We start from the raw sequence: 15,464 nt of genomic DNA on the forward strand, positions 1-15,464 counted from the left end.
AAAGGTATGGTTAGCATGCATCATTGTAGCACCCACCAGCCTGGCCACACTGAGTTAATAGGCACTTGGGTGTTTGGAGGTAGGATTAGCTCACCTGGTTTCCAGACTGCGGCCAGTATCTCTCCCTTAGTGCAGTAACTGCAGACTGATGTAGAATAAGAGGAAAAAAGTCTGTGAGCAAGTCCTGCCAAGGAAGGGAGGTTGTGCAGCTGCAAAGAGTGCTGTTACAGGTCTGTTTGCTCTTTCTGCTGGCATCCAGATCTCATCTGACTTGCCTGGCTGCCATCTCTGGTGCTCTGGGCTGCTCTCCTGAGGGCACGCAGAGAGGGGCAGGGTCTCTGAGTGATTGCTGCAGCCTGCCAAAGGCTTCCAGGCAGGCTTCCAGCAATTGAGAGCTTCCCCAGGTTAGAGAGACTAGTTCCTTTGAAATTACTAACAAGGTGCTAAGCCCACTTCTTTAGCAGAGAGTATCAGACTGAAGTTTCAGTGGTACAAACTATGGCTTTTCCTCTTCTACCTCAGTGCAGAAAAAGTAATGACCTCTTTACTCTTTTGCCTTCAGATCATTGCAATGGTCTTCATGCAGGTGGTTCTCTAGATAAGAAGAGAGCAAGTGCAGATCAGAGGACAGTTCAGGAAGGGAAGTGTGGCTGAGCTCCTTAGATCTAGAGGGTGAAGAGCCACCCTGGGCAGAGCAGTTAGCATTTTCAGAGCTGCTTGACTCATACAAGGCTTATGGAGGGCCCACACAGTACTGCCTGTGGCACAGTGAATCCAAACTAGTCTTGACACAACTGGGCATGTGGACATACTGTCCTAAGCTACCCTGGTGGGAACAAGGCAAGAGCTGTAGTAAATTTGCTGGTCTGAGTGTATATTTAAGAGCAGGCTTTTAAACTTCAGCCAGAGCTCTGCAAGCTCCAAGGGAGTCTTCAGCTGAAAGTCAGGCAAGTGTGGCAGAAGGCCAGCATGAATGAATAGGAAGAAAAAAGGAAGCATAGAGAAGGTAGAAGGAGTATCAGTCTACCCAAGAGTAGGCATTGCCTGAGCATACAAGGATGGAGTTGGGAAAGCCAAAGCTTAGCTGGAGTTGGACCTGGAGGATGTGAAAGGCAAGAAAAAGGCTTCTATATCAAGGATGCTGTCTTCAGCAGCAGCAGCAGGAAGGATGAGGAAAATGTGGGTCCACTTCCTAGTAGAGCAGAGGGACTAGTGACAAAGGACATGGCTGAGGTACTCAGTGCTGCTCTTGTCTTGATTTTTACTGGTGAGGTCTGCCCTCAGACCTCTCAGGTCCCAAGCCTCATGGCAGTCTAAGAGTTACATCTGAAGGTGCTGAGAAAAGAGGTCTATGTCAATGTGAAGCTGTGCTCTTATCATCTTGGGAAGGTCTTGGCAATCTAGGGAGGTTTCTGATGACTGGAAAAAAGCGTATGTCCCACTCATCTTCAAGAAGGGCAACAAGGAAGATCCAGGGGACTACAGGCCTGTCAGAGGCACTTAAATCCCTGGAAGTGAATCACTCTGGAAGCTTTTTTTCAGGCACACCAAATATAGAGTAGTGACTCGGAACAGCCACCATGTCAAGGGGAAATCCTGCCTGACAGGCTTTTGCATTCTCTGAGGACATGTCTGACCGTGTGGACAAAGGGAAGGCTGTGGATGCTGTTTATCTTGACTTTAGCAAGGTCTTTGACACTGTCCTCCACAGACTTCTTATAACCAGACTAGAGACACAGGGTCTGGAGGACTTGAGGATGAGTAGAAAATTGGCTACCCTATGAGGCTCAGAGTGCTCAGCAATACAAAGCCCTACTAGTTATGAAAGGTGTTCCTTGGGGATCAGTTGTAGAACCAATACCTTTTAGCATCTTTCTTAAAGACCTGGCTGATTGCCCAGGGTGAACTCTCATCAGGTTTGTGCCTGATACCATACTGAGGGGAGCGGTTGATAAAGTGGAGGACAGCACTGCTGCTCAGAGGGACCTCAACAGGCAGGAAGATTGAACAATGAAACTTCATGTAGCTGAACAAGGGCAAATGCAATGTTCGACCCTGGGAGGGAACAGCCCATGCAGCAGACCAGATTTGATTGGCTGCCAGTGCAGAAAAAAAGCCCTGGAGGTACTGGGAGACAGCAAGCCAGCCAGGAGTCAGCAGGGTGCCCCTGTGCCAAAGTGCCAGGACAGGCTTAGCAAGAACACAGACAGCAGGCCAAGGGGAGAAACTACTGCCCTCCATTTGACTCTGGTGAGACCACATCCAACACAGTTTGGGCTCCCCAGTGGAGGCCAGACAGTACCAGACTGTCCAGCAGACCTGGGAAGGTCCTAGTATTCCAGGATGGTGCAGGAAATGCCCCGCTCCAATACACTCCAGATGCTCAGGAGGAAGAAAGAGGAAATGGGTTCCTCTAGGCATCCTGACAAATGTGTGCTTGCACAACAGATGGAGAACACTTGTGCACCTGGGAACACTTGTTCCTCTGTCCTCCTCTTGGGGAAGATGTTCTGGTACATTGGCACTCAGCATGTCCTGGTACATGGGACCCAGTGTTTTGGAAGATAAGCTTGGAGATGGGACTTGCTGGGAGGTCCTTTGTGCTTCTAAGCTTCAGTAGGAGCTATCACCTAATGGGTGCAAGAGGACAGTTGTTCTCTCCATGTGCTGAATATCCTTGCTAATACCATGAAAAGCTGGGTCCTGCTGCCCCTTCTGAGATGCTCAGACACCAATAGCATGCTCTCCTGTCATTCTGGAAGAGCCATAGATTCAGAGCAGGCTGTCCCTGAGAGAAATGCCTTGAACACTCTACCTTTTACTGGTGCTTATCTGCTTGTTGATGTGGCTCTCAATGCTTGGAGGAACGCTGCTTCCACTGTTCTGTTCTTACCCCAGAAGGAGGTACCTCAACCAAAGGTGGTCCCTGCCCTGAGCTATGCTCTCTCCAGCTGCCTTCCCTGAAGTGGTGAATCAAGGCTACTGCATGTTGTGGTTGGGCTCTGCAGAGACAGCAGCGTCTGCAGGGAGATCACTTCCTGTCTTGCTTTTGCTTTCACAGAAGATTTGAAAATGCTGTGTTGTCTGCTTGGTCCTGGCTACCCGCAGCAGTATCACCCAGCTCTGCCAGGAATCAGCCTGTCCCAGGCTATTCCACCGCTGGAAATGCTCCTTTGAGAGCCCTTGGTTGGCAGATCTCTGCTCAGGGCAGCCTGGAGATTGGTGGTTTGTCAAAAATTATAATTTAGGGGGATGAGGCATTTGGTACTCTCCATTCCAGTTCGTGCCAGTTGTGGGTACCCAACCTGCTGAGAACAGCTCTGCTGGCTCCATCAGCACATGCCCTGAGGTTCTAGTATGGTCTGCTGATCCAGTACTGAGAGGTTTGGGTTCCATGCAGTTTTGCAGCACCACAAGGGTCACAGAACAGCTTTCTACAGCATTCCAAACACCTCCAGCTTTTGGCCCAGGCCAGAGTTTTTCCTGGGATAGGAGAGTGTTCAGTGTACCAACACTGCTCATCCACATTGCCCCAGGGAGGCCATCCTGTCTCTGTCTCTCCTCCTCACTTTGGGCCAGCAGTTGTGCCACAGTGGTGCTCACCAAGGAACACTTTGGCATGACACCCAGTGCCTTGCTGCTCAGGAGCAGCCACATCTGCAGTGCCCTGCCTTTGGCACTGGAACCCTTCATCTACCCAATGTAATGTTAGGGCCTGGGGCAGCCCCTCATCCAGTATCCTGCATGGGAGCAGAGCTGCTCTCATGGTTCACAGCCATCTTTGGGCACTGAGGCAGGAATGTGCACCCAAAAAATGCCCTGGGGAGGGGATGCAGGGCAAGAATAATTCAGGACCCTCAAAGCTTAAAGGCTGGAGAAGATGCTGCTCCCAGCAAGGAAGAGCAGGCAACATGCACGCTCCTTGCCCATGAGAAATGATAGCTTTATCCCATGTGGGAGAAGAAAGGCTGAAGGAGATGCTCAGAAGTGCAGCCCTCCTCCCAGGTAGGCTTATGGCCTTGCTCATTGCTGGGCCTGGCTGAGGAAGCTAGCTGGGGGCCTGGCAGCTTGGGTGCAGGGTTTAGCGGGCCTGCGTGGGCTGCTAGCTCTGTCGCTTTCATTTCACTTCTCTTGCTCACTCAGTAAATCTTGCCTGACGGGGCAGGAAGAGGCACCGAGCACTGGAAGGGGGAGGAGGTGCCGAGGCAGCGACACTGCTGGTTGGTAACCTCAGCGCTTCCTCCAAGCAGGGTGCCTTTTGCTCCAAGCGGGAGCTGTGCTGAAGGATGCTGCCCTGATACCTCTGTGCCCTCTCTGGGTGGTTGCTGTGGTCCCAGCAATGGCTGTGTCTCCCGGAGGGATCCCTGCTGAGCTGCAAGGTAAGCGTTATCCACCTCAATGCTTCTTGGCTGCCACATGGAACTTGCTGATCTGGGGCCTGCTCTTTCACTCTCATGTCTGTACTGGGGCTGTTGGGGCTGCTCTGGGGTTTATTATCAACCCCAGCTCAAGGGGATCTGAGCAGAGCCTCGGACATGGGGCTGCAACACCTGTTCACTGATGGTGCTGCTTAGACCAAAAGTGTCCCCTAATAACAGGCTGGGTCATCAGGGATGTGGTTTGCCAAGACTTCCACCGACCAGCAGGGTTTTCACGTGCAGGATGGTGCCACGCACACCTGCAGGCTTGGGATCCCCACACCAGCCAGAGGATCTCCAACTGTTCCGTGGTGCCTGACTGGCACCATGCTTGGCAGGGAGGCATGGCCTACAGCCTTGCCAGGGCTCTCAGGCATCAGAAGGGATGTGTGAAATACTGTGACTAGCCACTACCAGGCCTTCAGGGGAAGTTCCCAGACTTCCAAGATCTGACTGAAAAAACAAATGACCACAGGAGGACAAGGGGCCCTAGCTTCACCGCCACCATTGTTGCTTGTAGTGTGATGGGAAGGCATGGATTGCTAACCAGTCCCCACTGCCAGCAGAGGAGCTAACAGGGCTACCTGCAGCTTCAGTGAGGGCCAGAGGGAGCAGTGTCATTGTGAAAACTTAGTCTGCTTTGCAAGGAACAGGCAGTTGCAGTTCTAGTCACAACAGCCTGTTCTGAGCAAAAGGTCTGAATCATGAGAAGGAGAGAAGCAACTAGGCAGAGAGGTGGAACAAAGCTCAAGATGAGAGACAGTAAACAGGAGTGGGGTTTAGGCTTGTCTATAACAACCACAGGAGCAATAGGATTGCAAATGTGGGAAGGCCGGTGCACATGACTACTGGTGCACATCATGGCCAAGACAATTTCCAAAATAATGGAAAGGCAGAATACCTCCCTGGATGCACCATGGAGAGGGCAGGACTCAGCTGAGGCACTGAGGAGTTTGTGGTGGAAGGATACCTGTAGAGCTCCCCACTGACCCTATGACTAAGAGCAGGAAGAAAGGAAGAGAAACAGGGACCCAGATGCAGCACAGTACCAAATTCCAATGAACAAGGCTATTCCAAAGCACGTGCAGTGTAATCCTAGTGTGTGTAGGCAAACACACATTATGTTGAAGTCAAAGGCCAGACATCCTAATAAAACCCTAAGTGAGCCCTGGGAGAAGTCCTGAAGAATCCCACACAAGAAAGCCAAGCAGTGTGTCTGTGGAGGGCAAACTGGTGGCACCCAAGCACTGTGCTTGGTCCCAACTGTAGCCAAGGCTCCACATGCCAACGAGCAGGTGGATGTGTCTATCACCTGAGCACCAGACAAGATACAAACCAGGTTTGTGAGGAAGTGCACAGCTTTTCTGAAAAGCTGTTAGGCACCGACAACTCAGTCTGATGCAGCATCCAGCACTGCTGCAAAGTCATGGAGAGCAAATGGTGCCATCAGTGTCTACCTTCAGATGTGGCTAGAGAAGAACTAATTCCTGGAGGTGCATGGGATGTGGGGCTAAATCAGTTCATGTTTGTGAGGGAGAGTGTAATACCAAAACCAACTGCTTCCTTTCTGCAAGGCCACAAAGTAAAGAGCCTCTCCACCAAAAGAGGTGAATGGCCAGATTGAAGAAAAGGACCTGTGCCTGGTGACAGGAGTTTTCAAATGGCCTCGCACAAGGGGTTGCCACCATGAACATAGGATGGAACTGGGAGGGAGGGTGTCAGGGCATGTAACTAGTACTATATGGAAGTGCCTGGCACTGGCACATCATGAGGACAAATCCATTCTTGGCTCAGACATGATAAGGACCACATCTCTGTGTCCTGCTCAGAGTAGCCTGGAAGAGTGCTTTGTGCCTTCAGTCTGTGACAACTTGATGGCAGATCCATGCTGCCTGGGGATGCCCACCCTTGGCAAGGAGGAGATTTGTGATGTTGTGATGCTAAAACCACCACTGTGGTTTAGGGGAGCTAGAGCCATGCACAGACCTTCTCCTCAGAGGGATATGCACATCCAGATCCCATCCCTCTCCCCTTAACCTGAGCCCTCATTCTTGGTGTGAGACTGGGGAGCTCAGGCTGTGTTTGGGGTCACAGGGACCATCTTGGGCGTGCTGTGCCATGCACCCTCCTGGGCACCAGATCGCAGGTACATGGTGAAGGACTAAGCACGTCTCCTAGCTTCAGCCAGATCAGTTACACTTGACATTGGTCTTTTCAGAGGGCATCACTGCCTTCCTGGGGATGAAGACGATCCTCCTGGTCAAGAGCATCCAGCTGCAGGTGAAATCCAAGTATGATGACTACATCTTGGTACGTTCAGGGTCCAGCACTCCATCCCTTGGCTGTTAGCCTAAGCTTGATTGGGGTCCCGAACCCACAGCGCACAGAGGGAGCAGTGTCTACCTCGCTGGGCTGTGCAATAGGGCAGTAACCAGACACACAGTAGGGACTGAAGGGGGTGGTTAAACCCAACCGACTGGGCAAATGGTATCATCAGAGGTATGGAAGGCATTTATGTCTGTCTGGATCTTCCCTGCCTGTGCAGGACTTGCAGGACCAGGCACACATCTGCCCCTCCTCCCAGCACCTTGTAGGGCAAAAACAGGATGGACCCTACTGCAGGTTACAGAGTGCATTGTATGAATTATCCAGTAAGTTTTCCCAGCTTATGCTCTCCTCGGTTTCCCCAGGCAGCAACTTAAGTGCTCCAGTGGGCTGTTGGGCTTCAGGGCTTCAGAAAGGCTGTTGCCTGAGGGGAGGGGGGGGGGCTAGCCTGAACAGGATGCCAGCTCCTGTGTTACCCCAGTCCCCTGTCACCCTACTTTCTCCTGCCTAGGTGCTGACCCCCTGGCGAGCCTATGTGCTAGTGGTGACACTACCAGTGAGGGTAAGTGTTGGGGTCCCTCTACTCCATGGTAGACCCCTGCTGCTCCCAGGAGGACCCCACTCACCGCCTTGGGACACCAGCCCCAGTGCAGGACCAGGTGTCCTGCATGGTGACCACAGATACCCTGGGTCAGGAGGTCTGGAAAGCCCCAGGGAGCAGTATTAGTTTGTGGGGCTTGCCCCCAGCATGCAGCAGCATCAGGGGCTGCATTATGGCACATGAGGTAGGGTGGGTCAGATAGCAAAATGGGAGAAGGAGCTCAGATCAGGACACTGGCAGCCAGGCTAAAAATTTGGGGCTGGAGGGCTCTGGCCAAGTGCAGAGAGAAGTTGTGGTCGGGCACTGCCCTGGGTCATGGGAAAGAGCTTGGAGTCCAGGGTGCTGATGCATCTCTGTCAGCACTGAGGCTGATACAGCCCTTCTCTCCCACTAGGTGCACAGCAGTTTCAGCTTTCTGGAGGTGCAAGAGATCACAGTGCGAGAGCCCAGCCTGGTGAGTGGCACTCATTGGGAAAGCCTCCCTGGGCAATTCCCACGTGGGGCATGTTGGCACCTGGATTGCCAAGGCACATTCTGCTCATCTCTCCCCTTTGGAAACCCTGGCCTGGAGCCTGCTGCAGGGTCTGGGGGAAGTCGTTGCCCACTGTTTTACATTTGGGGTCACCATTGCTGAGCTTTGGGAGCTTCCCACCATATTTATCCCTTGGCCACCTCTAAAGAAATCCTCTTACAGCTTCGCCCATGTTAGCACCCTCTTTAGCCAGAGGTAAGGGGAGGCACTCAGGGGTGCTAAGAGGGGAATACAGGTGTCTGCACCCACTCTCCTCCAGCAGACCTGGCCATGCATGCTGCAAAATCACTACTGAGAGCTATAGGCAGCTTCTGCCTTCCTTGGCATTTGGGTGACACCACCCGCTCAGCAGGGACAAGGTGATAAATTGCAACTGGCTTACACAGGCAAAGCCAAATTTAGTAGGAAGGTGTTTTAAGCCCTGTTAATCCTCTTAACAACAAGGCATGCATGCATGGTAGATGTAGCAGGTGCAAACCATGAAGGAGAGGAATGGACTGTCCCAAATTGGACATGTCAGCTGAAGCCAAGGCTGCAGTTCCTGTTAACCTCTTTCGCTCATTAAAGCACCATCAGCAGTGATAGCCCTGACTTGCAAATAGGGCTTCTGCTGCTTGACATTAGAGAGACAATCCTCTTAGGAGCAGGATACGTATTTGAGCTGTGCTTTGCTTAGAGATCTTTAGCAGGAGCACAGAGTTAAAGAGGAGATAGGCAGAGAGAGCAGAAGAGGAAGCCATGAGCCTTCAGACAGCATAGCATCAGGAGGCTGGAAATGCCTGCTATCAGCTGACAGCTTCCACACAGACTGGGAAGTACAGGTGGGAAAGTTAGGGGAAGAGCTAGAGCCTCATGTATCCTGGGAGGGGGTGTCAGGAGGAGAGGCACATTCTGCCGAGGTATGCTCCAAGAATGCGAGTAGAGACAAGTGATTCGGGGACAGGACAGCATCACCTGGGCACTTACAAGGAAGTGGAAGAACAGCTAACTTCAGATCATTGGCTTATCTCTGAGACCATTCGATTGGGACCACAGACCTGAGGCTGTATGACAGTTCTAGTGGTTACTCACCTGCCAGTCTGAGCACCTGGCTGGAGCAGGCAGAGACTGGTCCTGCTGTCACACATAGAGCCCTGCTCTGAAAAGAAGCTCCATCTTTATGCTGCCCAAGCAGATAATTGTCATCTCCCTCCTACATTTCAGTGCGTAATTAAATTGGAGAATGTGTTGCCATGGGATTTTTGTAGGAGACAAAAGCTAAAAAAGCATCAAAACCAGATGAGACAATTTCAGGGGGGAAATCTCCCTCAGGGGCTGTTTAACACAGCAAACTGGCTGTGCCTTAGCTGGGAATGGGCAGATGCAGCAAGCCAGCTGCTTCTATGCAACAGTGCTGTCCACCACTTCTTACACTAGAGATGGGACCCTGGGCAGACAGCTGGGTACACAGACCCAGGCATTTCTGCTCTGCTGGCCCTGCCATCTCAGTTTTGCAGGGGCTCGCTGTAGCAGTGAAGGCAAAGAGTTTTTTTTTCTCTGCCAGGATAGCGAGAGGCAGAGCTGATCTGGAGACAGTTCTGAAGATGAAGGGAGGTTTTGTTGAGGATGAGCAAGTTCAGGCACTGAAATCAATGCCAAATGGGGTCTGTCTTGGTCATTTCAATTCCTAAAGCTCTTGGTAAGAAAAGGGCAGACCACTAGCGAAGCTACCGTGTCTTTGAAAGCTAATCACTTGGGCCAAGGGAAGGGTGAGGGGGTGTTAATGCCTTGTTCTGGCACATGACAATATGTTTACTCTATTTCATCCTAAATTCCTGTTGTTCTCAACCTTACCTCTACTTACAGCGCTCTGGCTAGAATTATAACTACAGAGATTGGATGCTTGCATTAAGAGTGCAGCCCTTGCAGTGCCTGGCCAATTCCTGTCAGCGTCATGTCTGCAGGTTTGGGATGCCTCACATATTGCCAGTTTTCTCAGATGTTTCCCATCCTTTGGCCTCTGCAGGTTGTCATAGAAACAGATACGTCTTCTTATGTCATCCGGCTTATGTCATTTGATGATTTGGAGCAAGTTGTCATCCATGTCACCATGTCACTTAAGAAGGTCTTCCCAGATTCATCCCCTGGGTAAGGGTTCCCTAGTCCTCAGGGACTAACATGTAGGAACTGGAGGGATCATGTCACCTTGGAGGAAACATTCTTTGCTCAGACAGAGCCAAAACGCAGCTTGAATGTCCAACAGGGCCTTTTAATAGGAGGAAACCTTGCTAATGGAGGCCAAATGTTCCTCGTTCCCTGATCACATCGGGTAGAATATTTTTGGTCACTCTCTGGGCCTGGCAAATGCGTTATAGTTAGGCGTATATTACAGTGGGGATGATTTTCTCCCAGCCTGCTCCCTGGTCCTTCCCCCAGAGCACTGCTCAAGAACTCGCCCCCCAACCTGTACGAGAGGATACGGAGGATCACAGACTCTCTGGAGGAAATGTTGCAGAGCAACCAAGGGCCCTGTGGTAAGTGCTATTCTCCCTGTACACACACCAGACAGGGGCAGGAGGGTTGGAGTACCTCAGAGATCAACCTAGTATCCGCACAGTCATCATCAGTGGCTATTTGTAGCTCCCCCATGTCTGGTGGCAAGGCAGCTCCTGCACTGCCTTATGTCTGTAGGAGCCCTGCCAGCAGGCTGCACTCTCCACCAGCGTACCCCATCTCACAGAGTAGGAATGAGGTGCAGGGTGTGTGAGTGAGGAGCCGATCTGGCAGGCTGGGGAGATTGCAGCTTCCCAGAAAGGAGCAGGATAGCTGTATGGTGAGGATGCACAGTCACGTCTGCCCATGAGGGTGTGCAACTAGAGTGGGTTTTATCTTCCTAATGTGATACTGCTGCAGCACCAAGCCTGAGTTCTAGCTATTTGGAGTAGGAACTTTAAAAGCTCCAAGGGTTTTAGTGGGAGAAGAGTTAGACCAACATAAACTGGGAAGCAAGATGGTTGCTAAAAAAAAAAAACCAACTACATGAGCATAACCCTGTCATACCTCTGCTGCCACCATAGCAACGCAATTTGCCTGACATTTCTGAGGGGCAAGGGGGGGTTGTTACAGCATGGAAATTGGATCCTAGGTCAATCTCTAGGATCGTGGGGTTGTGGCACAGGTTTGGAGCTGAGATGTCTGTAGGCACATTGGAAAAGCAGACTGTGCCCCAGCACCACAAACTAGGAAGAGCACAAGGAATCATAATGAGGAGGCCACAGTGATGTGCTAGGAGGGCTTCTGCCTGACGTTGGAGCTGTGATGTTTGCAGATGCAGTATGTTGGGGCCAGGCATACAGGAGACATGTGGGAAAAGCAGCATATAGTCCAGATGCCATGTCCAGGCAGGCTGATGTGGCCTGGATATGGTTTCCAGAGCAGGCCAAGCTCCACCTCTGCCATCCCAGTGCCTAGTTTTACAGTCCATGGCCATAACCACTGTGTTTATAAGGAAACAAAACCTCTTAGTAAAAGGATGCCAAGAGAGAACAGGCAATAAGGACCTAGGATTTCCTACATGGATCAGGTGAAGGGAGCAGAGTTATTGCCTCAGCTCCCTGAGTTGTGCATTCCCTTTCAGGATGGCAGTAGACTGAGCAGGACTCTGCAGCCCCTTTGACGAGGGCAGGGAGAACCTCTGCCTCCCACTTTTTGCTTTCTGCCTACCCTAAATGTCTCCTCAGTGTTCCGTTGGGGAGGTCTGCTCACAGTGCCCTAAATACTGCCTTCTCTTTGCAGGTGGGTTTTCAGAGACTTATGCTGCTTTATGTGATTACAATGGCTTTACCTTTCGTGAGGAGATCCAGTGGGTAAGCTGACCCACACTGCAGAAAGGAGACAATCACAGCAGGTTGTTCAGAGGGCATGGCAGAGGGATGCTTGCTGGTGCCTCCACCCCACTCTGCAGCCACACAGCCATTCCAGGCAGCAGAGGCATCCTGAGAGCTGGTAGTATCTTGGGCACCAGCTACCTCCCAGGGCTGGGAGTAAGCCAAGGCCAAGGAACATCCCAGAGGGCTGGGAGCATCCCAGGGATGGAAATTACAGTTTTACACTGCTTGAGTGCTCCCTTCTCTTTTGATGTGGTGGAATGAAATGCAGAGAGGGATGAGTTACCTTGGATTAGGAAGCTTCCCAGGGTGATGTATAAGAAAAGCCCTTGGAAACCCATAGTCCTGTGGGACACCAGGTGACTGTAATCCACATCTTTCCAGGCCCTCATCCCCACTGTAGAAGGAGTTCGTTGGCTTCTTCTGGCTAATTCTTGTGAAAGCGGTCAGGAAGCCACTACAACATAGGGTTGCACCCGTATGGGACACATGCTCTTGCTGCCTCTGTCCCTAGGAAGGTTTCAGGCTCTGGATTTAGGCATGAGGCTCCCAGCATCTGTTTAGGCTCTTGAGAACTGTTGGAAATGGGTTCTGGGTGAGGGTCCCCAATGAATCAGCCTCTGGGCAAAATATAGCTCCTTCCGTTGATGGCACAGCTTGCCAGGCATGCTAGCAGATGTCGAAGCCCTTCCCCAGACCTGGCACTGAGCCCTGTCTGAGTATCTGTCTGTCTGGCAGGATGTGGACAACATCTACCATAGCCAAGACTGCAGGGAGTTCAACCTACTGGATTTCAGCCACTTGGAGAGCCGGTGAGTCATTCAACCCCACCAGCTGCATCCTGGAGCACACCATTTCTCAAGCACCTTGGCCATGTTGCCCTGCACCCACCAGCACTTGTCTCCTTCCTTGCTGTCCATGACAGGAGCTTTTCTGTTCTCTTGTTGGAGGTTTTTATCTCTTCATGTGTTCCAAGGATGGTAGGTTTATGTCCTGCTGGCTGCAGGCAGATGTTTCCCCAGAGAAATCTCTAAATTAGAAGGAGAATTCCCTCTGAGAGCCACCTCTGTCCCTCAGGGTGGCTGTCTCAAGAGGCCAGAGAGACTTCCCTATCTGTTTTTAACATCTATATAACCCTAAGAACCAGCTAAGGAGGTGAAAACTGAAGGCTGTGTCGGCCTTTCACAGCTTGTGTCTGTCAGGTGTTTCCTTATGCAAAGCAGCCAGCTCTGCTAAAAGAGCTGCAAAAATTTGCAATTCTCTGTCTCCCCTCCAGATTGCAGCCCTGCTAGTACTCCAGGTTGCTGTTACAGAGTTTTAGCCTTGTAATGAGGCTATGATTTCAGGTTGTGCCCTGAGCCTTACATTCAGGTTGCCCTAGCAGCTCTTCCGTCAGCAGGGGCCTCCAGTCCCTCTATACTTATGTATTTAGACATATTTAGATAGATATAGACATATCCAGAGATGTGACCTTAGAAAGAAGGAATGAAGGCTTGTCTGTAGGAGAAGGCAGTTGGCCAGGCTCTCATCTACCAACTGGGAAATAGTAAGAAGGTTTGGGCTTTTCATTTTGGGGAAAAGAGGATCTGTGCTTGGTCCACCTGAATGGGGACATTTTTTGGATATTTCTTTGGACCAGAAAGTCAGAAAGAAACTTTCTGTTCAGTCAAGCATAACATGCACTGTTCCTTAAATGAAGATGAGCTTTAAACAAAAATGGACATTCTGATGGGGACATCCAAATTTTTGATTGATTTTCTTTTCACGGGAACAATCTGGTAAAACTGAGCTCTATTTTTGAGGTGCTTTAAACTCACAGGCCTTCTCCAAAAATGCCTTAGCCTGACTACTCAGTCCTGCTCTGGTGAACACTGTGTTTGTGCACCCTGGGCCCATTTGTGGAGGTATGCTCTGGGGCAGCTGTGGCTGTGCATACCAAAGCTGTTGTGGCTGCGCACCAGGAGGCAGTTGTGCTTTCATGCTCCAGGGTGACTGTTTTTGCATCCTGTGGTGGCTGTGCCTGTGCACCCCATGGTGTTTGTGGCAGTGCACCAGGAAGCAGTTGCGTGCATGTGCCCTGGGGAGATTGTGTTTGTGCATGCTTGTGTGGTTGTGGCTGTGCACCCTGTGGCGGTTGTACTTGTGCTCCATGGAGGGGTGCACAAAACTGGCTGCTTTGTCACATAGCCACCCTCAGTCTGGCCCCTGACTGCTTTGTCCTTGTCACCCTGCAGAGACGTGGCACTGAGTGTTGCTGCCTTGTCCTTCAATCTGTGGTTCACAAAGCTCTACTGCAAGGACTTCAGACTGGTGAGTGCCCGTCATGTGGCACAGGTCCTGGTGGAGCTGTGTCTCCTGGAGATGGATGGGCTTTCAGAAAGGCTTTCTTTTTCTGCAGAACCTGGAGATTTCAGAGCAACTCCTGTATATGCTCAGCAAATCAGTGACACTGGAGGAGCTGGTGCTGGAAAACAGTGGGCTAAAATCGTAAGGAAATACACTGCTTTTGTGAGGGTATTCTGTAATATTGATGTATCCTGGACAGCACTAGATAATTTCTTCTGGTCAGCACAGGGTCAGTTTTGGTCAGACTTGAATCCATAGGTAAAGCGTTTGAGCCATGTCAACCCGCATCTAACAGGACAAATTCCTGCCTTGTAAATTGGAGGCTGGAGGAGGGGGAATGCTTGTCCCTCACAGGTGCTGAAGCACTGGTTTGTGCTGGAGGCAGGGCTTGCACCTTCATTAAAGTGGCTGAGGGATCTAAGGATGTCAGAGGGATTCCCAGTTTAGGACTGGAGGGGCTCCTTAATAAGGTGACTGAAATATTAAAGTACATACAGGCCCTGCAGCCTGCCCTGCATGGGTAGAAAACAGCAGAGCTGGACTGCCAGTGTTGTCAGCAGGATGCAGAGCCCCGGCATGGTGCTGAGCAGGATCTTAGCAGCCCTGCCCAGCTCACATTGCATGCATAGTGCAGCATAGGCCAGCTCACCCACATGCCAGTGCTGGATATCCCTGCAACTGGGGTGCTGATGCCACATAGCTTGGACAGGGTGAGAGCCCACTGAACAGCAGCCTTCCCACAGCCTGGAGGCCAGCAGACCTGATGCAGCCTTAGTGAGGCTTTGCTTTTGGATGGAGCCTGTCATCCTCGTAGGAGCCAGTGCTGCATCCCCACATGGCTGCAAGGTGGGCAGCCATGCCTCTCAGTGGTGCCTGCACCTTTGTCAGACCCATAGCCCTTCTTTCCGCAGTGACTTCGCTCAGAGGATGGCCCAGGCACTCAGCAGACATCCTGACTCTGTGCTGCACACCATCAATCTTGCCGGCAACCAGCTGGAAGACAGAGGTACCCCACACCCGACAGTAGCAGATGTGTTTAAGCTCATGCGAACTGTTATTTTTCTCCTGTCCTGGGCCTTCCCTTCATCTCTTTCCCCAACTCTGTATCCCATTGGAAGCTGGGAAAAGGCAGCTCCCTGCCTGGAAGTGCCTGTGGGGAAAGCAACAGGAAGGGGCTGGCTTCATTCTCAACCCCTAATTCCCTGTATAGCCTGATGACGAGCACGTGGAGCAACCCATGGCCTCCTTCTGCACTTGCAAGGCAGCCCAAGCCACTCATCACTGTTGCCGTGCCTGCAGCAAGCAGCTCAGAGAGCTGTCCTTGTTGGCCTGCACTGTGGGGACAATACTTAAGGGTGGCAGAGGCACCCAGACCC

The 15,464-nt window shown here is 51.4% G+C and overlaps 1 protein-coding gene across 1 annotated transcript in view; it reads left to right on the forward strand.

Annotated features, from left to right (window-relative positions):
• The first annotated feature begins 4,339 nt into the window (after positions 1 to 4,339).
• CARMIL2 (capping protein regulator and myosin 1 linker 2) overlaps positions 4,340 to 15,464 on the forward strand; it is a 36,753-nt gene continuing 25,628 nt past the window's right edge. Inside the window, exons 1-11 of the mRNA XM_062586650.1 lie at positions 4,340 to 4,379; positions 6,637 to 6,728; positions 7,255 to 7,305; positions 7,739 to 7,798; positions 9,882 to 10,003; positions 10,292 to 10,389; positions 11,651 to 11,721; positions 12,481 to 12,554; positions 13,977 to 14,052; positions 14,141 to 14,229; positions 15,000 to 15,094. Coding sequence (XP_062442634.1) covers positions 4,340 to 4,379; positions 6,637 to 6,728; positions 7,255 to 7,305; positions 7,739 to 7,798; positions 9,882 to 10,003; positions 10,292 to 10,389; positions 11,651 to 11,721; positions 12,481 to 12,554; positions 13,977 to 14,052; positions 14,141 to 14,229; positions 15,000 to 15,094 — 868 coding nt within the window. The remainder of the gene's footprint in view (positions 4,380 to 6,636; positions 6,729 to 7,254; positions 7,306 to 7,738; positions 7,799 to 9,881; positions 10,004 to 10,291; positions 10,390 to 11,650; positions 11,722 to 12,480; positions 12,555 to 13,976; positions 14,053 to 14,140; positions 14,230 to 14,999; positions 15,095 to 15,464) is intronic.

Source organism: Rhea pennata, chromosome 13, assembly GCF_028389875.1.
Source record: "Rhea pennata isolate bPtePen1 chromosome 13, bPtePen1.pri, whole genome shotgun sequence".
Classification (NCBI taxonomy): Eukaryota; Metazoa; Chordata; class Aves; order Rheiformes; family Rheidae; genus Rhea; species Rhea pennata.